Source organism: Tubulanus polymorphus, chromosome 8, assembly GCF_964204645.1.
Source record: "Tubulanus polymorphus chromosome 8, tnTubPoly1.2, whole genome shotgun sequence".
Lineage (NCBI taxonomy): Eukaryota > Metazoa > Nemertea > Palaeonemertea > Tubulaniformes > Tubulanidae > Tubulanus > Tubulanus polymorphus.
Window position 1 is genome coordinate 15,479,776 of NC_134032.1, and position 24,657 is coordinate 15,504,432.

A 24,657-nucleotide genomic window follows, 5' to 3' on the forward strand; every position below is an offset into this window, starting at 1 on the left:
TGAACACCAGATAAATACTTCCGAAAATTTCAACAATAAAATCACAATAACGTCTTCATTATTACGAGAGCGAAATTGAAAATCAAATGTTGTAATTTACTTCTAAATATTAAAAACACAGTTTGGATAATTTTAAGCAAAAAGAACGTCACAAGGGAAATGTCATAATTAAACACCTATATAATATAGTTCGTATGCGAAACCTTAAGGGTTATATATAGAATTTACTAGTAAGATATTAATAAATGAATTCGATCGAAAGAAATGAAGGTGAATAAAATGGATGATGTTTGCTTACCTGAAAAATGGCCGAACTGGAAAGAAAGAGGGATCATGTGACCTGGGTTTTTATACTGACAGTGTGACGTCATTGATCCTCACCAATGAAAAGTACTAGCGTTCCCGCCAAGATGGGAAAATCATTTTCTGATGGGATTCGAACCTGATCAACGCCACAAAAAGTTCCATTTAGTTCGAATCCACGCAAATTCAATTAATATTCACCATGATGTGTCCTCAGTTTACCCCAGTAACTGTTTAACTTAATCCGTTTGACAAACTGTTAAAGTTACATAATGAAAATCGATTCTAAGCAAACTGAACAATTCCAAAATCACATATGAGACAAACTGAAACACCCTTAGTAATTGCCACAGATCTATGGTCTAGTGGTTAGAATGACCGCCTGGTAAACCGGAGACCACAGTTTCGAGTCCTGCCAGCACAAGCGCTCGGTTTTTTACTTTACGAGACTTGGTTATTTGCCCCAAGTCTGTTTCTTTTTTTAATATTTCAGATTGTGATAAGGGGTTGGCCTACTCGGTGATATAGATTTGAAGATGAAGTAATTTCAGTGGATCATGAATTTAGGAAAAAAGATTAGAGCACCACTGGTGACCAATGTTTAAAACAGGAATTTGGCCCTACAGAAATGTTGCAGATGATGGATGTAATATGAGAGGGTGTAATTTGAAACATCAATAACGTGTTGTGTGAGTGAGTGAACCCTGTGATGGCTCTCTCTCTTAATGAAGAATCTATTCAATTCCTTTTCAGTCTTGACATACAGTCGGTTTTTTTACTGTTAGGTGCTGCCCCTATGCGTATCATTAGCGGTAAATTTGTGAACTAACTGATAGTTCAATTTTCCTACTGCGGCGCGCGAGTAATGAGTTAGTTCATGTATTCACCGTCTACGATATGTATAGGGGCAGCACTTGACGGTTAAAATATATATGGATTCGAACAGTATTCAGAATTACTGGGTTCGAAACTATTCGCTACTGTTCAGCTGCAACAAAATATACGGTCTCATACAACTTGAACTATTCATTAGACTGAATGCGTCTCGAATGTCACGCTCATTGCGGTACCAGGATTAGATCTATGGAAGTAACATTAGTAATAAAATGGTGAATGTTGAATCTGGTACTTTTATTCGGCGAAGGTCGCGTGGACGCGGAAGTAAATGATTTGTTTCAAGATGGCGGCTATGGCTATGTGGAGGATTTTAGCGTTCGTTGCTGCGGTATTTTTACTGTTTACGAGTAAAACTGTTTCATCTGCGTCAAGTTATAAAGACGGCAACAAGGTATTCAATATTGACTCGTATTTCAACAGCTGAATTTAATCGGGCAGTCTTCGAAACCCGGGCAAATGACTGAGACAAATAATCTGGCAACATATTTTGCTGGGCAGGTAGTGACAGGTGCTGTCAAAATAGAAGAGTGACATTAAACCGAAAGCTATTGCTGTTTATGTATAAAGATTAAAAATTTTGTAAAGATGGTTCTTGAGTCGGTTCCATAGTCATGGCTTAGATTTAAAACCAGTCTAAACTTATTTATAACCAGTCTAAACTCATTTTGGTTCTATAAACAATCTCTAACAACTTAAGACCAGTCTAAGCTCATTTTATTTCTATAACCAATCTAACAACTTGAGATCAGCCTAAGCTCATTTTAGTTCTATAACCAATCTAACAACTTAAGACCAGTCTAAGCTCATTTTAGTTCTATGACCAATCTAACAACTTAAAACCAGTCTAAGCTCATTTTAGTTCTATAACCAATCTAACAACTTAAGACCAGTCTAAACTCATTTTAGTTCTATAGCCAATCTAACAACTTAAGACCAGTCTAAGCTCATTTTAGTTTTATAACCAATCTAACAACTTAAGACCAGTCTAAACTCATTTTAGTTCTATAGCCAATCTAACAACTTAAGACCAGTCTAAGCTCATTTTAGTTTTATAACCAATCTAACAACTTAAGACCAGTCTAAACTCATTTTGGTTCTATAACCAATCTAACAACTTAAGACCAGTCTAAACTCATTTTAGTTCTATAGCCAATCTAACAACTTAAGACCAGTCTAAACTCATTTTGGTTCTATAACTAATCTATCTAACAACTTAAGATTTAAGACCACTTTTGGTCTTGTTTATGGAACCGTGCTGTGGTGAATAACGATCTTGTAGAACTTGTACTCATTATCTGCTGCTGTTGTGTTCTGTTTCAGGTAAATGTCTACGTGAATAAAGTTGGACCATATTTCAACCCACATGAAACGTACCACTATTACCAGCTGCCGGTTTGTCGCCCGGAGAAGGTAATTTCAATTTCATTTGATGATATCTCTAACATTTGATATATTCAATGAGGTGTTGGTGTCTCCAGTTAGTCGCCACTAGATGGCGTGTCGATCAAAATTTAGTTCAATTTCGACTAACTTTCATCTCGATTTCTAACCCCTCATCAATTGTAGACTTTGAAAAATCGTTTAAGAATAAATTGATTCTTTTTTACATTTAGAATAAAAAGTTTTTGACATGTAGAATGAATTGACTTTTTAAACATGTAGAAAAAAATTTTTTTTTAACATAAAGAATAAATTTTTTTTACTTGTAGAATAAATTGATTTTTGATAAACATGTAGAATAAAGTTTTTTTAACATATAGAATAAATTTTTTTTTACTGGTAGAATGAATGAATTTTTTTTCAAACATGTAGGATAACTTCGATTTTTAATTTATAGATTGAAGCGAAGATATTAACACTAGGCGAGGTTTTGGACGGCGATCGAATGGCTCTGTCGCTTTACGATTTGAAATATAAAGAAGACATTCCGCGTAAAGAACTCTGTAAATTCACGTACAACGAACAGGATTTAAAAAAAATCCGCGAAGCAATCGAAGAACTTTATTATTTTGAGTTTGTAGTCGGTAAGTTTACTGTGAAATTTACCCGTCCCGCGTTGCTTTAAATAAATTCTACAAAATCACGAGGGTCTAGCTGCAAAAAGGGCTCTGGTCTCAACAAGTAACTCAGTAAGACTGGACTCAACAATTTCGATGATGATCTTATTCAATTTTCTATCGGGGGATTTTGTTTTTCAGATGATATACCGGTGCGAGGGTTCATCGGGCATTTAGAGGAGGGCGGATTCCTGCCGCACACACATAAAATACATCTTTGGGCTCATTTACATTTCAACATCGAATATAACGGCGACAAGGTACGTGTTATCGTCGTAGTACATCAGCGCCCCCTATATTCCTCGATCTGATTTTATTTTCGATGATATTTTTTATTTGTCAGATTATTTTTGCGAATGTATCAACACGAGACCAGGCTCCGGTGAATCTGGACGCGGCTAAAACTCCGTTTGATGTTATATTCTCGTACAGCGTCAAATGGATTCCGTCAAAGTAAGTGAGTCCATATTCAGCCTCGCCTTAAGGGGTCAGGGTTAAGAATTCCCCCTATGACATCATCAAATTGTCTACTACCGGTAGTGATTTGATCTACGATAGATTTCTAGCAAAGATGTCTTCTACCATTAATCCCCCTATGACATCATCAAATTGTCTACTAGTGATTTGATCTATAATAGACTTCTAGTAAAAATGACTTCTACCATAAATCCCCCTATGACATCATCAAAGCCATCGACTTATAATGATTTGATCTAAAGATTCTCACAGAATCCTCCATAAGGATTTATGGAGGATGACATCATCAAATTAGACCTATGACATCATCAAATTAGCACATTTAAGCGCAAACAAATGCAGAAAATATGATTGATTTTTTTGCGCATGAATTTTGCAGAGTTGCTTTTGAAGAACGAGGGAAGAGAATTAGAGACAGCAGTTTCTTCCCTAAAACATTAGAGGTAGGTTTTCTTGGTCCATATCCGGGCCGGGCTGTCTCGCTTCGGACACAGGCCGTCTCGGTCCATATCCGGGATGCCTTGCTCCATATAGGGGCCATCGCAGTCCATATCCAGACCATCTCTCTCAGATGTCGGGGAATTTCGTTTAAAAAGCTTAAGATCTGGGACGAGTCAGTGTCTTGAGAGATCGTGCGTGAAATTAAACAGTTTCTGTTTATGTATTCGAGGGACTTTGTTCATGGATTGGACTCTGAACAGATCAAATCAGGGAAAACAATGCGCATGTCGGGGAATAGTCAGGGGAAAAGCCGAAAGTCAAATAAAAGTGGTACAACCTTGTTTCAATGATTCTAATATGTTTGCCTTGTTACTTCAGATTCACTGGTTGTCGATATTTAACTCGATGGTTCTAGTTTTTCTACTCATCGGTTTCGTCGTCATTATTTTGGTAAGTAGCGAAAATATTTAAACATTTGATTTTTAGATTTTTGAATTTAGCGCTTTCTCTGCGCAACAATGTCGCTGCTATAAGACCGATTTACCCCTAGGGATAACTTTGATACCCGGTCCATAAAACCAGGCCCAGGTAAAGGATTTACACCAGGGGTAACTTTGATACCCGGTCTATAAAACCAGGCCCAGGTAAAGGATTTACACCAGGGGTAACTTTGATACCCGGTCTATAAAACCAGGCCCAGGTAAAGGATTTACACCAGGGGTAACTTTGATACCCGGTCCATAAAACCAGGCCCAGGTAAAGGATTTACACCAGGGGTAACTTTGATACCCGGTCCATAAAACCAGGCCCAGGTAAAGGATTTACACCAGGGGTAACTTTGGTACCCGGTCCATAAAACCAGGCCCAGGTAAAGGATTTATCCCTAGGGATAACTTTGATACCCAGTCCATAAAACCAGGCCCAGGTAAAGGATTTACACCAGGGGTAACTTTGGTACCCGGTCTAAAGAAGCCGGGCCCGGGTTAAGAATTAATCACCAGGGTTAAGTTTGATATTGCGCTGACCTGTTCACAAGTACATTGAGTACACCGAGGTATTTCACAATCTGAGATTGAATTCTGTGTTTTCTATGTATGCAGTTTATATGTAGTTAAAAGCAACACAATTTTCAGAATTGTCAGTATTCGATTGTGTATAATTAAAACAATCAATTGTGATTCGTATAGATATAAATTATATTGATTCACAGTCAGTAGTCGCAGATTGTGAGTATGTGCACAAATGTCACAGTATGAGATCTTGTACTAGCATATGTCAATATATCCGGCACCAGCTGGTCATCTGCTTTACTAAATCTGTATCCAGTTCCACAGTTGTGTGTGTTTAAATTAACTGTGGATCCAGTTCCACAGTTGTGTGGCTTAAATTTAATCTGGATCCAGTTCTATAGTTGTGTGGGTTTAATTTGACTGTGGATCCAGTTCCACAGTTGTGTGGGTTTAATTTAACTGTGGATCCAGTTCCACAGTTGTGTGGGTTCAATTTAACTGTGGATCCAGTTCCACAGTTGTGTGGGTTCAATTTAACTGTGGATCCAGTTCCACAGTTGTGTGGGTTCAATTTAACTGTGGATCCAGTTCCACAGTTGTGTGGGTTCAATTTAACTGTGGATCCAGTTCCGCAGTTGTGTGGGTTTAATTTAATCTGGATCCAGTTCTATAGTTGTGTGGGTTTAATTTGACTGTGGATCCAGTTCCACAGTTGTGTGGGTTTAATTTAACTGTGGATCCAGTTCCACAGTTGTGTGGGTTTAATTTAACTGTGGATCCAGTTCCACAGTTGTGTGGGTTCAATTTGACTCTGGATCCAGTTCCACAGTTGTGTGGGTTCAATTTGACTCTGGATCCAGTTCCACAGTTGTATGGGTTTGATTTAACTGTGGATCCAGTTCCACAGTTGTATGGGTTTGATTTAACTGTGGATCCAGTTCCACAGTTTTTAGGGTTAAATTTAACTGTGGATCCAATTCCGCAGTTGTGTGGTTTTAAAATCTGGACCTGGTACGCATATGTGCGGGTTTAATGAAATTCTGCCCAAACGATCTGAATTTAGTTCCACACTTGGGCGGTTGCACACTACTGACACCTGGTGGATCCTCACTTGCCACAAAAGTGTAATCCTCTATTTCCGCAGTAGTCGATGTCCTACTGCACACTAGCGACACCTGGTGAATAAGCCATTAAAATCCTGCAGTTTAATTCAATAAAAATCTAAATGAAATCTATAATATTGAAAATGAGATAAATGTCTGTTGATAGTCGTATTAATAAAACACGCCATCTGGTGTCACTATTTGTAGACTCGAATACTGAGGAATGATTTCGCGCGTTATAACACTGATGAAGAGGATAGCGATGATATCGACCCTGAAGAGAATGGTTGGAAGATCATTCACACTGATGTATTCCGGTTCCCGCCGTATAAAAGTTTATTCTGCGCGATTCTCGGTAAGTTTCCTCAATCGTTGCTATTGGATACTTCATATTTTCAAAAAGTGCAACAATTAAAACGGTTTGAAGTTTTTTTATACTTTTTGTTATTGGTAGCTTCATTTTTCATTAACCCTTCAGTGTTGACAGTTTCCTAAAATGCTGGGGCCGGATGCACAGTCGTGACTTAAGTCCAAAAGTGGTCTTAAAATTCAAGACTGGTCTTAAGTTGTTTGATTGGCTATTGAACCAAAATGAGCTTAGACTGGTCTTAAGTTGTTAGATTGGTTATAGAACTAAAATGAGTTTAGACTGATCTTAAGTTGTTAGATTGGTTATAGAACTAAAATGAGTTTAGACTGGTCTTGAGTTGTTAGATTGGCTATAGAACTAAGTTGGCTTTGGACAGGTCTTTTGAAATTTGGACGATTTTAACACAGTGCAATGTTTAATGGGCGGCATACCTCTAAAGTGTGGACAACGTCCGCACGCGGCAGTTCGATGTATTGTTACCCTGTCATGCGGTGTATTATTATTATGAATGTATCACAATGTTGGAGACAGGTGCGTGCTGCCATCTTTCAGTAGATGATTTAACTAATTGATAATTACTCGGATACGCCGCACCGCGAGGTAGACGTTGATGGATTATACATCGCATGGCGAGGTTCAGGTATTGATCAGGGTTTAAATTCCAACTACAAAACGGTTTTAAGTTTGAATACGTTGCGTAAAACAGAAAAAGTTTTACAGAAAATCAAAAAATTTCTCGACTTCAGTTTTTATCGCGGCGTGCCGCGGAGGTATCGTATGGTACCATGGCAACAACTAGGCCTACAGCGGGGTCGAAATAAGTGAAGAAATTCCGCGCGAAAAACGGGCAGCGTGTAAATATAGATGAAGAAATTAATGAAATAAACGAATTGTCGAATGATTGTCGCGAATTTGAAAATCACCGTCGGATAAGTGTACATCAGTAACATCATATACGCGAACGATTTCGTCCAGTTTTTATAATCGAATCGATATCTTGCTTGAAAAACTGCTTTCGAGAGTTGTGTTGAGGCGGAGGCGACCGTCTCCGGGGCGATCAGCGCTACGAATACAATCACTACGCACGTCAAGGTTTTACTCGCCGATTTAGAATGTTTCGCGTCTACGACGACGGCGCCACCTGTCGGCGCTCGATTTCTGCTCGCGGCGGCCGTCAGCGCGGAGAGTATTACCACGGCGACGACCGGTATTACGTCTTGCGTGATTAAACGCGCGACGTTGGCGTAATAGACGGTGGCACGATCGTGGAACACGGTCATCGCGTACCAGATCGTTAAACTGGCGTTGGTCGGCGCGTCGCGTTCCGTTCGGCGTCCGATCCAAGTCACGATTTTCTGGAAATTCTGGGCGTACGACGCCACCAGGGCGGCGCCGGCGATCGCGTTGCGTACTCGCGCCGTGTAGCGCCGTCGGTGCCAAAATGGCGCGCGAATCGCCGCGAACCTCTCGATCGCTACGGCGATGATTATCCAGTTCGAGAACGAACGAGCCGGACGTTCGAAATATTGATGCAACGGCGGAACCCTAAAAACCGGAACGATGTATAGATAATAGTAAACACTATAAAGCGGACAGGCCGGTTTCGGACCGAGGTACGGATTTCGGCGCATGCGACAATCGCGCCGGTAAAAGCGTAAGTCGTTGACGACGAATTTAAACGCATGGTACGCGTAGTCGCGTAGATCGCAGAGAACGACGATCTGATCGGAGACGGCGAGCGTCGACAGGTAAACGAAGGTCGCGCGGACCGATCGTCGACTGCGACATCGAAACAGAATCGCGATCGTGAAAACGTTGAAAACGAGGCCGCCGATCGGACGCAACATTAAACGAACGGTTTTGGCGGCGACGTTGGCGGCGGCGCGCGCCGACGACGATCGTGTTACGACGGCGTCGAGTCGCGCCCAATAATTGTACCAATAATACGCGTCCTCCGTCTGCTCCGCAGCGGTTACCGTCGGCGATGCAACAGACGACATCGTCAATGAATTCGTCTGCTTCGAGATCTATGTCTTGTACATCGATAATTAAAGAATGAAATATTTATTTTTAGTTTTTTAGTTAATTATTTTTTTTCATTCTAATCGATCGTTTTTTAAAAGAAAAATTTCTCCCCGACGACAGAGGGATTATTAAATTGATCGAATTCGGAATCAATTCTAGCTCCGGGCAACGGTATTGATTATCGACTACGTTTTGAGCCGTTGAAAGAAATATCGATGAAAAATCTATGAAATTTCTACGAGAAAGAATCGAACTTTTTAATTCAATGTCCAACGGAATTTATGCAAAGCTAATAGATATTTTAAAGTCGAAGATTTATACATCCTTTTGAACTGGGTCCAGTTCCACAACTCTGAGTTCAGATTTGACCCTGAGTTGACTCACTGAAAATGAACTGATTTTAACTCAGAGTTAACTCTAACTCACAACTGTGGAACTGGGTCCTGGAGTTTTCCGAAGTTATCAAATCATCAGGGTCCAGTTCCACAGTTCTGAGTTCAGATTTGACTCTGAGTTAACTCATTGAAAATGAACTAACTTTAACTCAGAGTTAACTCTAACTCACGACTGTTGAACCGGGTCCTGCAGCGCGTGATGGTAATAGAATAAGTCAACTCTGAAATGCTAGTTATCCAGCCCCCCGCTCCCCCTCCCCAGCCCCCCACTCCCCTCTCCTGCGGAGGCGTTCACTGATTTTCTTTATTTCAGGTGTCGGTAGTCAGTTCATCGCCATAGCGACCGGTATTATTGTAATGGCGTTACTCGGTATGTTTAACGTTCATCACCACGGAGGAATCAATACGGCGGCCATTGTTTTATACGCTCTTACATCGTGTAAGTAGTAACTGAACCGACGCCACCTGGTGGCTCGGTGATTAAACGATTAATGAGTGTATGTTTGGCTCACACAGGTATATCGGCGCCACCTGGTGGCTCGATGATTAAACGATTAATGATTGTATGTTTTGCTCAAACAGGTATATCGGCGCCACCTGGTGGCTCGATGATTAAACGATTAATGATTATTACAGGTATATCGGGATACGTCGCTGCAAACATGTATCGGAAAATGGGAGGTGAAAACTGGGTCATCAACATCAACTTAACTTCCTGTTTATTCGCATGTAAGTTTAATGTTACATGTTACTGAACCCAGTTCCACAGTTCCAGAACCTAGTTCCACATGAACCCAGTTCCACAGTTCCAGAACCTAGTTCCACATGAACCCAGTTCCACAGTTACTGAACCCAGTTCCACAGTTCTAGAACCTACTTCCACAGTAATCACTGAAGCCAGTTCCACAGTTCCAGAACCTAGTTCCACAGTAATAACTGAGTCCAGTTCCACAGTGGATCAAGTTCCACAGATCTGATTCCAGTTCAACAGTTCTAAGAACCCTGATCTACATTTGTATCCTGGCTTTAACTTTTAGCTGATTATTGTATGTTATATTTTGTAGTGCCATTCTTTGTAATCTGGGCGATGTTGAATACTGTAGCTTTATCATATGGAAGCACGCAAGCTCTACCTGTTACTACTATCATATTACTCATCTGTATATGGTTAATTAGTGAGTATCAAACCTCTCAGAAAGTAGAACCGTGAGACTCTGCCACGTTCCTCCCTCGCAGGGATTTGAACCTGATGACATCGTGAGACTCTGCCACGTTCCTCCCTCGACAGGGATTCGAACCTGATGACATCGTGAGACTCTGCCACATTCCTCCCTCGACAGGGATTCGAACCTGATGACATCGTGAGACTCTGCCACGTTCCTGATGACATCGTGAGACTCTGCCACGTTCCTCCCTCGGCAGGGACTGGAACCTGATAACATCGTGAGACTCTGCCACGTTCCTCCCTCGACAGGGATTCAAACCTGATGACATCGTGAGACTCGGCCACGTTCCTCCCTCGGCAGGGATTCGAACCTGATGACATCGTGAGACTCTGCCACGTTCCTGATGACATCGTGAGACTCTGCCACGTTCCTGATGACATCGTGAGACTCTGTGATGGTTGATTGTTTATATTTTAGTTGGTTACCCATTGACCGTTATCGGAGGTATATTCGGTAAGAATTGGGCGAGTAGTTTCGATTCTCCGTGTCGTACAAAGAATATTCCACGCGAGATTCCGTCTGTTCCGCTGTTTAAATCGGGCGTGGCTCATTGCGTCGTCGGAGGATTTTTACCATTCAGGTAGGTTATAAACCTCACACAGGGTGGCGCCACTGACCTGGGATACCAGGGAAAACTCTGACAAATCAGTGAAATATCCGGGAATTTTAACAAATTTTGTTTACCAAAAACCTGGAAAACTCAGGGCCCGGTTTTATTGACCGGTATTACCTTTAACCCTTTCACTGCTTGTTTATTAATACCCTATAGTGCTGAAGATAATTTGAAAATTCTGAAAAATTCCACCCTAGTGTGTTGAATAACGGGAATACCACTATAGTGCGTCTACACCACGGCGCGGTGTATCGTTAGTTACCAATATCTCACTATGTTTGACTGGTGCTGCCATCTTTCAAGAGAGATAATTAGTAATTACTAATTAAATCAATACACCTCACTGCGGTGTACTAGCAAAATCCATCACTGATTTGTACACCGCACTGCAGTGTAGACGCACTGAAGGGGTTAGCCCGGGGACTAACTTTATTGAAAATGAATTGAGTTAGCCCCCCGAGTTAAAGGTAATACCCGTCTATTAAACCGCACCCAGGGAATATCAGAAAAATCGAGAAAAAGTCTAGGAAAACTCGGGCAATTTGACAAATTTTACGAAAAAAACCTGGAAAAAATCAGTGAATTCAGATGATGCTATCGACCACATGTTTCTTTATCAGTTCACGCATAAATAAAAGATTATCAGATAACATTCTGAAATTTCACGGAAAAACCTGGGAAAACTCAGCGAAATTGTAGATGATGATTAAGTGGTCACCCGGTCGAAGCAACTCGTACCCTTATCGGGCGTATTTAGTTTTAACGGTTATATGTATCTATTTGTCTATTTCAGCGCGATATCAGTCGAGTTATACTATATATTTGCTACTTTGTGGGGTCGTGAACAGTACACTCTGTACGGTATCCTACTGATCGTGTTTATTATACTGATCAGCGTCACCGGTTGTATCTCGATAGCGCTGACCTACTTTCAATTATCATCGGAGGATTATCGATGGTGGTGGAGATCGATATTCAGTGCTGGGTAAGTCTCGAAATCCCCCCCCCCTCTAAACTAAACTCTCAACTCCTCACCCTCAACTCTTTCCCTTCAACTTCCCCCTCAACTCTCCAATTCACTCTCCCATTCACTCTCCACTCTCTCCCCCTCAACTCACCCCCATCTCTCCCCTCTCAATCCTCCACTCTCTCCACAACTCTCTCCCCTCTCCACTTTCTCCCCTCTCAACTCTCCCATTCACTCTCCACTCTCTCCCCCTCAACTCTCCCCCATCTCTCCCCTCTCCTCAATCCTCCACTCTCTCCACCTCAACTCTCTCCACTCTCTCCATCTCAACTTTTCTCCACTCTCCTCCACTCTCCACTCTCTCCCCCTCAACTCTCTCCCCTCCACTCTCCTCAGCCCTCCACTCTCTCCACTCTCTCCTCTCCTCAACTCTCTACTCTGTATATATATCCTAATAAGTCATCTTCAGGAATACTGATGTTGTCCTCATTATAACCATTGATGAAACACTCTCTGAGTCTGTGTTGTAAAGATGATATAAAAGAGTCCCCGAGTCTCCCTGTCCCTATGTATATTACTAGTTGCCATTGTCAAATTTATTTGATAATGACCCGTCCAGTGAGAGGCAAACAGAGGCTTCTATGTAAAACGACCTAGAACTATGAGGGGAGGGGTTGCGCGTGCTAGGCAACTTTAAATATCAATATTCCGATTCAGGTTTTTGTCTGTAAATTTTTTATTCTCGAATATAGTTACATGAAAAATTGTTAACAGAGTTAAAACGAATTAGACGCCTTGTTGACAGCAGGCCTATCCAAAAATCTTTTTCGAAAATTCTGAAATGAAAGATAAAAAAAAGAAATCCATAAATTTCTGTACTAGACATTAGTAATTAGATTCCCGATGATGCCCTGAGTCGGGCTTGCTGGGTTGGGAACTATCAACGATACATTTACTCTTGAGTGGGGCTCGCTGGGTTGATGGGCAAACTTTGATTCTACTACGATGGGTACCAGTAAAATGGGCCCAATCTATGGGTTGAACTATTTTGTAAAGCTGGGTTCCGGTGAGGTTTGGGGCTCAGTGAGGGTGAGGGTGAGGCCCAGTGGGTTGGGGCCAGGTGAGGTTTGGGCTCTGTGAAGGTGAGGCACAGTGGGTTGGGGCCCCGGTGAGGGTTAGGGCCCCGGTGAGGGTTGGGGCTCAGTGAGGGTGAGGGTGAGGCCCAGTGGGTTGGGGCCAGGTGAGGTTTGGGCTCTGTGAAGGTGAGGCACAGTGGGTTGGGGCCCCGGTGAGGGTTAGGGCCCCGGTAAGGGTTGGGGCCCCGGTGAGGGTTAGGGCCCCGGTAAGGGTTGGGGCCCCGGTGAGGGTGAGGGTGAGGCCCAGTGGGTTGGGGCCCCGGTGAGGGTTGGGGCCCCGGTGAGGGTTGGGGCTCAGTGAAGGTGAGGCACAGTGGGTTGGGGCCCCGGTGAGGGTTAGGGCCCCGGTAAGGGTTGGGGCCCCGGTGAGGGTTAGGGCCCCGGTAAGGGTTGGGGCCCCGGTGAGGGTGAGGGTGAGGCCCAGTGGGTTGGGGCCCCGGTGAGGGTTGGGGCCCCGGTGAGGGTTGGGGCTCAGTGAAGGTGAGGCACAGTGGGTTGGGGCCCCGGTGAGGGTTGGGGCCTGGAGATGGCGCTTCTCTCTTACCTTCATAATTAACTTTACCGTCTCCGTCAATATCGGCTTCACGAATCATTTCATTGATTTCTTCATCGGTTATATTTCTTTGCAAACCAGTCATTACATGTCTCAATTCGGCGGCGCTGATAAAACCGTTGCCGTCCTTGTCGAAAACTCTGAAAGCCTCTCGGATTTCTTCCTCGCTATCGGAGTCCTTCATCTTACGGGCCATCATCGTTAAAAATTCGGGGAAATCAATTGTACCGTTTCCTAGATTAGAGAAAGAAATCTGTTGTCAGAATTTTTCTTTTCTTTTCCAAAGAAAATCCCATCGATCTTTGTAACGATTTAAAATGATATGATTCAGGGAAAAAAGGATTTTTTTTTCTAAATACAAGCATAAAGAAAAAGTGCAGTTGTTATATACATCTTAACTTTTTGACTCAAATATGTGCCAGTTTTCAAAACTGATTCCTTCCAAAATATGTCAGAGTTGGTGTCAAATACTGAGTAAGAGTTTGAGAAATACAGTAGACTCTGTCTCTTACTGCGGTAAAGTTGAGACCGGTAAAATTCTACCCCGAGTTGGTGTCAAATACTGAGTAAGAGTTTGTGAAATACTGTAGACTCTGTCTCTTACTGCGGTAAAGTTGAGACCGGTAAAATTCTACCCCGAGTTGATGTCAAATACTGAGTAAGAGTTTGCGAAATACAGTAGACTCTGTCTCTTACTGCGGTAAAGTTGAGACCGGTAAAATTCTACACCGAGTTGGTGTCAAATACTGAGTAAGAGTTTGTGAAATACAGTAGACTCTGTCTCTTACTGCGGTAAAGTTGAGACCGGTAAAATTCTACCCCGAGTTTGTGTCAAATACTGAGTAAGTGTTTGTGAAATACAGTAGACTCTGTCTCTTACTGCGTTAAGTTGAGACCGGTAAAATTCTACCCCGAGTTGGTGTCAAATACTGAGTAAGAGTTTGTGAAATACAGTAGACTCTGTCTCTTACTGCGGTAAAGTTGAGACCGGTAAAATTCAAATTAAATAAGGACTACTTAGATAAATTGTTATTGAAATTGAATATTTTAGGTTTGAAAACTTTCATGGATCAGTTAACTATAACGTTTGTCTTACCCTCTGTGTCAACTTCTTTAATCATGTCCTGTAATTCGGGTTCAGTTGGATTCTGACCCAGTGACCTCATTACGGTTCCCAATTCTTTAGTCGTGATCGTTCCACTGCCATCTTTATCAAACATCAAAAACGCTTCTTTGAATTCTGTAAGGATATTATCAAAGTGTTTAAAAGTCGAGTTTTAGCGATCTGTCGATTTGATAATGATTTTGTACATAATTTGATTAGCTTGCGTCGCATGTGAAATTGAAGTAGGAAAAATGAAAACTTTGAGATACGAACGTGTTGTTTGTTCCTCGGTAAATTTGTCAGCCTGTCAGGAAATTAGAAAAAATAAAATAGATTATATTTCAATAACTTTTTCTTGAAACTGGAACGTCGACCAGGTTTTGTGGCTTATCGCAATATAAGCCACAGGCTAAGTTTCACCAAAACGAATTTAAAAAAAAGTTCAATCAAGTTTTCAAGATCTTCTGAATAATGAAGTCATTGAATCGTTTTAAGGGTTTAAAAACTGTTTCGCCCGAAACTGATCGTGGCCCCGCTATAACCAAACATTCGCAACAAATTTTAAAAACAGTTTTTTTTTCTCGATGACTCACCATGATTGAACTGTGTCTATAGGTTGTCGTGTGTCGAACGTTAGTTAGGATTATGTCGTGTAGGTCAGGTGTACGCCTTATATCCACCAGTGCTGACCAGCAGACGCCAAATCGAGGCTTTATTTGCTGCATTATTAACAATATCCGTCTCGATCTGTGCCCACAAGTTGACCCGGCCGGTCGCACCCACAAGTTAAACCCGGCCGGTCACGCTTCTATTGAGTACATTCATTATCTATATATATCCTGTCTGTACATTATATGCTACCAGTCAATTATTCTTAGGCACAGACCAAAACTCTGTTGTTAATTATGCAGCAAAGAAAGCCTCGATTCGGCCTGTACTGGCTAGTGTATAAACATATATATATATATATATATATATATATATATATATATATATATATATATATATATATATATATATATATATATGTATGTACAGTATTTTGCATGATTGGATTGTTAGAAGGATAAGTTTCGCGGTAGACTCGAACCCATACAGGTTCTAATCCCGCGGACTGATCAGATGCCAATGAGAATGCCGGTTTGCTAGCGTATCTCTTTAACACCCGTATTGCTCGGGTTAGTTTTACTACCAACGGGTGGCGCTGTATGTAAATTTCACATAAATCAACGACTTTCGGCTATTAGCGGTACTTAAAGGCCGACTTCAAGTATAAAAGGCCATCATCTGACAGGTCAACTTTTTCAGCTCAGCTGGAATCAGAAATAAGAATTTTTTTTGCCTAATTGGGTTTTACCCTCAGCTGCAGTAGAATGTGGGGGAGTAATGTAGTAATCAAGTCCTTTTTAGGAAGGCCATAGGAGACATGGGCCCGATATTACACTGCTCTGTAGATGAGGCCCTGTGTGGAAATTGAATTTGAATATGAATTTTATTTCTCAATAAATATTCAATTGCGTACATAATTACAATATATAGCATAGACGGAATATAATTTATTGAAATTGTGCCATTTCACTAGAAATGTTGACCGTAACGCGTCGTCGTAGAGAATCAGGTCTGAATCTGACGTCCTTGCTCTAAATTCTGCTCTCTTGCTCTACATCTAACCCTAGCCGTTAAAATGAGTTACTACGCTGTTTTTTTGCCCGTCTGCTAACCTTGAACTCTGCGCCGGGAGAAGAGGTGAATATAGATGAAATATCGCTTGTCGCTTGACAATATTTTTTGCCTGATTGACGGCTGTTTATAAAAACGAGGCATCCGACCAGGTGCGTTCTGCGAGGCGTGCGCGCGCCGGGATGAGTGGCTAAAAGTGATTAGATATATTTATGCTTTTTTAATATAAATATACCCGGCATGAAATATAGCGAGTTACGAATATGTAACACACACGTCTGCCATTCGCTCGCGTGGCTGAATTACGAGGGTCACTATTCTCAAGGTCATTAGTAAGGCTCTCGTGCTTGTGTGTGTAGAATGATGAGATGAGCTCTTGAGAACTAATTCATCTGCACCACCTCCTCTTAGCTGCAGTTGAGTTTTACACCAAAAACCGTGTATCTGGGTCCAGAAAACTCAAATTTCTTAACTTTCTGAACTACTAATTGCCTACCCCCTTTCAGTAGCATACCGCTTTAGTGCGTCTACACCGCGGTGCGATGTATCGTGTGAAGTGTTCTACTGCATCAAATATTGATTGTAAATCAACTAGTGAGGATTTCACAATCGCTACTAACTGCCCTACCCCCTTTTAGTAGCATACCACTATAGTGCGTCTACACCGCGGTGCGATGTATCATTAGTTACTAATATTCCTCTATTTTGCTTCACCCAGACCTGGCAGTGATCACTGTCACTCTCTACGATTGTACATCAGACACTAAGGTTCTTGGTGAAGATCAGGGACGGATTCCACTCATGATTGCAGAATATAGTCAGAAAAATGTGAATGACATATTTTCTAGAAGTACCTAAACTATAGGTCCAGAATGCCTTTAAATACAAGGCAAGAGAGGAATTTTTCTAATTTTTCTTGAGGAGGACCCCGAACCTCCCTTTAAAGAGCTTCGTCGGCGGAAGATAATTGAGCAATGATTTTTAGGATTATACTCAAATTCACCGGCAGGTTCTGCCCATGAAGATTCTGCGCGATCAGGACACAGGTTCTGCCCATGAAGATTCTGCGCGATCAGGACACAGCCCATGAAGATTCTGCGCGATCAGGACACAGCCCATGAAGATTCTGCGCGATCAGGACACAGCCCATGCTGCGCGCCGTCTCGCAGGTTCTGCCCATACTGCTCACGTCTCACAGGTTCTGCCCATGCTGCGCGCTGCCGCTTGTATTCGCTTGTAATGTCTATTTCAACCTGACTTGAGAGCACATCAGGTGGCCTAGCTCGCTCATTTTTGGTATAGTACATACCTGATAAAGGTCTTATTAGGACCAGAAAAGACGGGCAGTCAACCTAAATCATCATTTTTTAATCCATTTGAAACTGTATTGAAGGATATCCAAAAAGTCTTCATTGAAAGGGGTTAATTGAAGTGAAGTGACTCCATGATTTGAAAGTTTAACAATATGTCTCCATGCCTACCAACTGAAATTTGATACGTTGGCATGGAGTTACTTCTCTTCATTTAACCCCTCTCAATGAAGACTTTTTGGATATCCTTCAATACAGTTTCAAATGGATTAAAAAATGATGATTTAGGTCGACTGCCAGTCCTTTCTGGTCCTAATAAGACTTCTATCAGGTATGTACTACCAAAACTGACTGAGCTAAGCCACCAGGAATGCTCTCAAGTCAGGTTGAAATAGACATTAGTTGTAAAACAAAGAACAGGTTGCGTTATAGCACCTTATCCTTCAATATGATTACAACTACAGCGTCTAACGGCGAACACTTAACAGACTATAAAACTGTTGTCTTGCCATCGAAATTACGATTGTTTATGATAAAGCACCTAGTTTCAGGCCACTATAACCCCTTCGCATGTACCGACACCGACAGCGTTTGGGGTGAATTTGTACTGATTAAAATAGAAAATATGCAGCTCCTCACAAGTCTCTATAACAATCATCTACAGGGTGGCGTCACTGACCTGGAAAACTCAGGGATTCAGAAAAATCTAGTAAAAAAGTCATGGAAAACCTGGAAAACTCAGGGATTCAGAAAAATCTAGGAAAAAAATCACGGAAATCTCGGGTAATAATGCTTATTGACCGCGTGTTTCTTTATCATTACGTGATTCGATGAAAAATGAATGAATTGTTAGATTTTGATTGACATTTCTCTGATTCACTCACGGGGAATTTTTGCGTAATCACAAAGAAAAATCAGGGGGAGAACTCGAGGAATTTGGAAATAGACGTAAAGTGTATTTCAGCGTATAGCCTCATTGCCTGGTTTGAGGTTTTATTTCCAGGGGCCAGTTTCACAGTCGTGACTTAAGTCAAAAAGTGGTCTTAAATCTTAAGACTGGTCTTAAGTTGTTAGATTGGCTATAGAACTAAGTTGGTCTTAGCCTGGTCTTAAGTCTAAGCCATGACTATGGACCCGGCCCCTGAGTATAAGGGTAAGGTCAAGTTCTGGTCATATTTCTATAAGACCAGCTTCAAAGTAATTTGAACAATTCCGACTTTTTCATTCGTTTTGAAATCTAGGCCAGATCTAGAAATATTCTCAGCGATCCTCTCTTACCAGCTGATATTTGCCCTTCTCACAAAGATGCACTCTGGTGATATTTCAGCTGAAATCTAATCATTTCAAACCTATTTTTCCAAACAGCGAACGTCAAGAATGACTCCATTGTTTGGCGATGCTGTCTTACCACCGACCGAGTGATGGAGTTGCCCTTTTTCCTTTTCGTGTCCTTGAAATTGAAATATTAGGTTATTTTTAGCGGAAATTGAATCGTTTTTAAACCATTTTTTGCGAAGTTTTCCAGCAGTGCAGAGAATACGTTAGGCTAAAAAATTGATTAGTTGTTTTTCTTTTCTGCTGAGTTTAAAAGTCAACGCGGCCGGCCTCCTACCTAGCCTCTGTACATTACTTTTTAAAAATAATGATCAGACTAATAATAACTACAGACCCAGCAGTTAAAGAAATGAACTGATTACTAATTTCATCGTAGTTTACAACACGACCCCCGGCCGATTAGGAGAACTAAGGTATCATAGTTTTTTTTGGGGGGGGGTACTTCACTGACCCTTTCTTTTCTGACCACCTTATCAGACCACCTGCAAGTTTTCATGGTCTTTACGAAAACATCATTCAAATGCAAAGTGCAAATCTTCAATATTCTCAACACCTCCGATAAGACCTCATCACATGGCGCCCAATAATCGACATTTGGTACATTTTTTTTTAAATAATTGTACACACATCCATTCGATTTAAAACATCAAACCCTCCATTTTGTTCCGGGTAGGTGTGACTGCCGGTTGGTAACGGATACCAAATCAAAACGAATTGGCCACCTAGTTTTTTTCAACCTAAAAATAGGCATAGAAATGATATGATACGAAATGTGTGGGAGACACATTAAATATTAGATAGTTCATGTACTACCGCTATCTAAACAGAAACTTCTATAAATTCTGGCGATCACGCAACTATAACTGTTCTTCGATTTCCGATTTCAAAATCGAACCCCTGGTTTCGCTCCTCGCTCGTTAGTTCCTTAATTCAAATGAAAATGGAATAGGCAACCTAATATTTCAACGTCGAAATAGGCAAAAAAATGTCTCATGTTGGACATGAAAACGATAGATACAACACGATATGAAATAGATAAAAGTGGCAATCATGATGATGAAAAATAACTTTGCCATTAATAGTTGAAGACTGCGATTGCTATGGAATCCCGTAATGCCACTCAGTGCATTGTGTATAGCTATATTCAATAAGAAAAGTTCAAAAGGTTTGAGTATCATTTGTTTAAAAAGAGATTCACCGATTGGCAAAGAAGCAAAACATCAGTTGGCAAAAAGCGATTGTTTGTATAAATACACAACTATGACGCAGGATTGTTTGAAATTTATGACTAAAAGCTGCTGATTATAAGTTATGAAGAGCTGGTGAGAAAAAAACAATAATACAATACAAACCGAACTAAACAGCTGTGAAACAGATCAATCTTCTATGTTTTCTTGCTGTGTTTTCATATGATTACTGGTTATGTTTAGGTTCGTCCAAAATGGAAGGATGCCATTAGGTTTTTTTGTCAGCAGACTCTTAGGTCACGGGGTTTGGTTCATTTACTCGATTGATAAAGAACTTTAATTACTGATTTGGTTCATTTACCCAATTAAAAAGAACTTTAATTACTGATTTTGTTCATTTACCCAATTAAAAAGAACTTTAATTACTGATTTGGTTCATTTACCCAATTAAAAAGAACTTTAATTACTGATTTGGTTCATTTACCCAATTAAAAAGAACTTTAATTACTGATTTGGTTCATTTACCCAATTAAAAAGAACTTTAATTACTGATTTGGTTCATTTACCCAATTAAAAAGAACTTTAATTACTGATTTTGTTCATTTACCCAATTAAAAAGAACTTTAATTACTGATTTGGTTCATTTACCCAATTAAAAAGAACTTTAATTACTGATTTGGTTCATTTACCCAATTAAAAAGAACTTTAATTACTGATTTTGTTCATTTACCCAATTAAAAAGAACTTTAATTACTGATTTTGTTCATTTACCCAATTAAAAAGAACTTTAATTACTGATTTTGTTCATTTACCCAATTAAAAAGAACTTTAATTACTGATTTGGTTCATTTACCCGATTAAAAAGAATTTTAATTACTGATTTGGCAAAGCTTATTATGATGAAAATATTATTGTCCAAAAATTGGTTAAAGTTAACCAGTGGATATATGTGATATAGTGACAAATGGTTTGATTGCTGAAATCTTCATACTTTCAAGGAGGGCGAAACAATTCAAATTAAACCTTTTTTTTTAAGCTTGAACTATTTCATGAATTTGGACCCAGAGTTATGAGGGTTTGCGAAAAGTTAAACTAAAATCTTTTGGTGTAAATGCTATTGGTTACTTCATGTTTTTTCAGACTTTTTTGTAAAACTGGGCTTCCGTTTTTAAGTCGCTCTGGCTTGAATTTAAAACTGCCTGTAAAGATTCCTGCCTACGTGAAGTGGTGGATTTTTGGGGGCCTCACTTTTTACCAAGATAACATTTTATTATGGCTGTTGTTTTTTAGAATCACTGTCGATGTTCAGAAAAATAATCAACTATAGACCTAAGCAGGTTTTTGGACACGACCCCGATCCGCCCCTGTAGGTGTTAAACGCGTCTCGAAACTGTGTCGGAAAAGTTTTTGTCTTAAAACCGGGCCATCCATTCATCAAAGCTTTCATTATATCCTCATAGTCTCTTCTCACTTACTGACGATTAATGGATGGCCTCGAAAAAAGATATATAATGTTTTGCACAACTGCCAGATCTCTTAATGATCAATGGGATTGTTCTCTGTAGAGGCCATACTTTTTTTTTGTCGAGAAACGAGTTCTTGTAAATGGTCGTATCGTATTTTGGTTGAGTTTTGTTGCTGTTAATTAATAATTAAAGATTTATCAAACGGTTAATTACGATATGACAATGATAAATTACTTAAGGCGTTTTATTTTATTTTCGAAAAATTTCTTTGCCTGTTCTTGCCAGTAACCTGTGTTTAAATCGCAAAACACCGTGTAACCCCCTCCCCCACACTCCCCCTCCCCACACTCCCCTCCCCACACTCCCCTCCCTACCTCCTACAAGTAGTAAATAGACATAAGATTTAAACAAGTGTTCCCTGTACACACAATTCCTCTGTTATAGTTTTTTAACACGGATGATAAAACTTTGATTTAAATGAAAGGACTTTGTTCATCGCTATGTTCGACTTATCAGTAATTACGGTGTACTTACCCTTATCCCTCACCGCGTACCTCCCGACCGGTATTAAACGTCAGACGCTGATGAATCTAAACGCTCCGATTTCCGCATCAAGTTCTGACTTTTAAAGCCGGTTTTACGGTTTTTTCAGTTGCTGAATCGCGTTCTCTTCCCCTCTTCCCGTGAGAGAATGAAACTACACCGTGCAGTCAATCATAAACTGCCCTTAACTTTCAAAAGTTTCCTAGATGAGTTTTAATGAAATTTGTTTATAAAAAGGCATCGCCGACTATCAAATCAAGTTGTTATTCTATAAATCAACTGTTATTAAGCTAAAAAAATTGATACCTTGTTTTCTCTCTCCCTCTCCCCCTCTCCCTCTCTCCCTCTCTCCTACCCTCCCCTTCTCCCTCTCTCTCTCTCTCTCTCTCTCTCTCTCTCTCTCTCTCTCTCTCTCTCTCTCTCTCTCTCTCTCTCTCTCTCTCTCTCTCTCTCTCTCTCTCTCTCTCTCTCTCTCTCTCTCTCTCTCTCTCTCTCTCTCCCTCCCTCCCTCCCTCCCTCCCTCCCTCCCTCCCTCCCTCCCTCCCTCCCTCCCTCTCTCCCTCTCTCCCTCCCTCCCTCCCTCCCTCCCCCCTCCCCCTCCCTCCCTCCCTCCCTCCCTCCCTCCCTCCCTCCCTACTCTTCTCCTCTATGACCCGTTGTATCATTAACCAGTATTGTGTCTCTGTATATATTTCAGGTCGACCGGTCTGTTTGTGTTCCTCTATTCATTATTCTACTATTTCAAGCGATCGAACATGTCCGGGTTTCTGCAGACGGTCGAGTTTTTCGGCTATACCGCGCTGGTGTGTTACGTATTCTTTCTCATGTTGGGGACCGTTTCATTCTTCGCGTCGTTGAAATTCGTGCGTTACATCTACGTCAACATCAAGATGGACTGAGTCGCCCGGCAACTCGATAATATCATTGTTGTCGACATCGTCGCGGCGACGCGGAAAAACGGCGAATATTTCGAAAAGACGTATTAAAGGTGATGATATAAAATCGGTGTTGCACGGTTACGTGGAAAATGTCGTTCTTGTCATTGTTGTCGGATCACTAAACAAACTATAAAAACTACCGGCCGTTTCAAAAAAAAGATGGCCGTCACTGCCTCTACATATCGAAATACGCTGTGAGATATGATGTCATAGGTGGATGTTACAATGGTGACCACCAGTGGGATATGATGTCATAGGTGGATGTTACAATGGTGACCACCAGTGGGATATGATGTCATAGGTGGATTTTACAATGGTGACCACGTGTAGAATACAATGTCATAGGTGGCCATCATGTTTACGATGGCCGCCATCAATGAGATGTTACGTCATAGTTAAATTTTACAAAGGTGGCCATTTTGTTTTGAGCATCTATATATATATATATTCATGAGTTTATAGATACAGTGTATCCTGAACATGGATGTATCAAGGAGAGGTTACTAGATATCTTAGTTGATACGTCCACGATCAGAATGAGGTGATCATACCCGATTTATCTTTCCTTTTCTCGTAAATGTGAATTGTTGTGACAACAGTTGATACTGACCGAGTTGTCACGTGCGTAATGATCAATGTTTCAATATATAGAATTTTATTGTAGAAATGATGAACAAGTTTCTGTTGGATAAAAGAAAAATGGTGATAATTATGACGAAAAACTAAGAGAGTATTTGATGTTTAAACTCAATTCTATGAGATATTTTCAGAAACTAAGAGAGTATTGACGTTTAGACTCGATTCTATGAGACATTTTCAGAAACTAAGAGAGTAGTGACGTTTAGACTCAATTCTATGAGACATTTTCAGAAAGTAAGAGAGTAGTGACGTTTAGACTCAATTCTATGAGACATTTTCAGAAACTAAGAGAGTAGTGACGTTTAGACTCAATTCTATGAGACATTTGTAAAATGGCTCATAGAATTGAGTTTATGTCTCTTGGTCTCTCTTCATAATTATCGGTTTTTTTAATTCAATAGTTTTGTCTATTTTAATGTTTAATGTGCAGCTTAAACACAATTTGTGGTTGCATTCTTTGAATTCTAATTCCTTAACCCCATTTCACGCGATGCAGGGAAACAGGGAAACCAGGATTAAAACATGTTTAATCTCAGAAACGTTGTTTCCTGAAACCATGTTTCTCATTTCTCGGGAAACGCACAGGACATGGGGAAACGCTCATAAACATGTTTCTGTTTCCATTTTCAGTGTTTGAGGCCTATAGATAGTTCACATTGTATAAGTATGAAATGTTGTGGGTTGTCACTCGCTGGAGCCTGCTAACATATTGTATACTGGAATGGTATTGGGGGGAGATGGTATGCAGGGAGGGGGATGCTTATTGGGGGGTGGGTTTATTGATTACTTCTCAAACTTAGTTATATATGGTATGTACTTTATAGTTTAGTGTATGATATTCATATAAAGTTAGGTACAGTAGACTCCGCTTGAATCAGATC

The 24,657-nt window shown here is 40.6% G+C and overlaps 2 protein-coding genes across 2 annotated transcripts in view; one reads left to right on the plus strand and one right to left on the minus strand.

The window, feature by feature from the left end:
* The first annotated feature begins 1,496 nt into the window (after positions 1-1,496).
* LOC141910131 (transmembrane 9 superfamily member 1-like) lies at positions 1,497-24,503 on the plus strand. Its single transcript, XM_074800851.1, has 14 exons — positions 1,497-1,591; positions 2,521-2,610; positions 3,038-3,224; positions 3,399-3,517; positions 3,601-3,710; positions 4,114-4,177; positions 4,554-4,625; positions 6,496-6,643; positions 9,392-9,517; positions 9,715-9,807; positions 10,143-10,253; positions 10,722-10,884; positions 11,711-11,902; positions 22,897-24,503. Exons 1-14 carry the CDS (start codon positions 1,499-1,501, stop codon positions 23,096-23,098), a joined length of 1,770 nt encoding a protein of 589 aa, XP_074656952.1. The 5' UTR covers positions 1,497-1,498; the 3' UTR covers positions 23,099-24,503.
* The window catches only part of LOC141910134 (uncharacterized), a 239,496-nt gene continuing 227,451 nt past the window's right edge, over positions 12,613-24,657 (minus strand). The window contains exons 6-8 of the mRNA XM_074800854.1: positions 14,670-14,813; positions 13,565-13,807; positions 12,613-12,720 (exon numbers count right to left, since the gene is read on the minus strand). Coding sequence (XP_074656955.1) covers positions 12,695-12,720; positions 13,565-13,807; positions 14,670-14,813 — 413 coding nt within the window. The 3' untranslated portion in view covers positions 12,613-12,694. The remainder of the gene's footprint in view (positions 12,721-13,564; positions 13,808-14,669; positions 14,814-24,657) is intronic.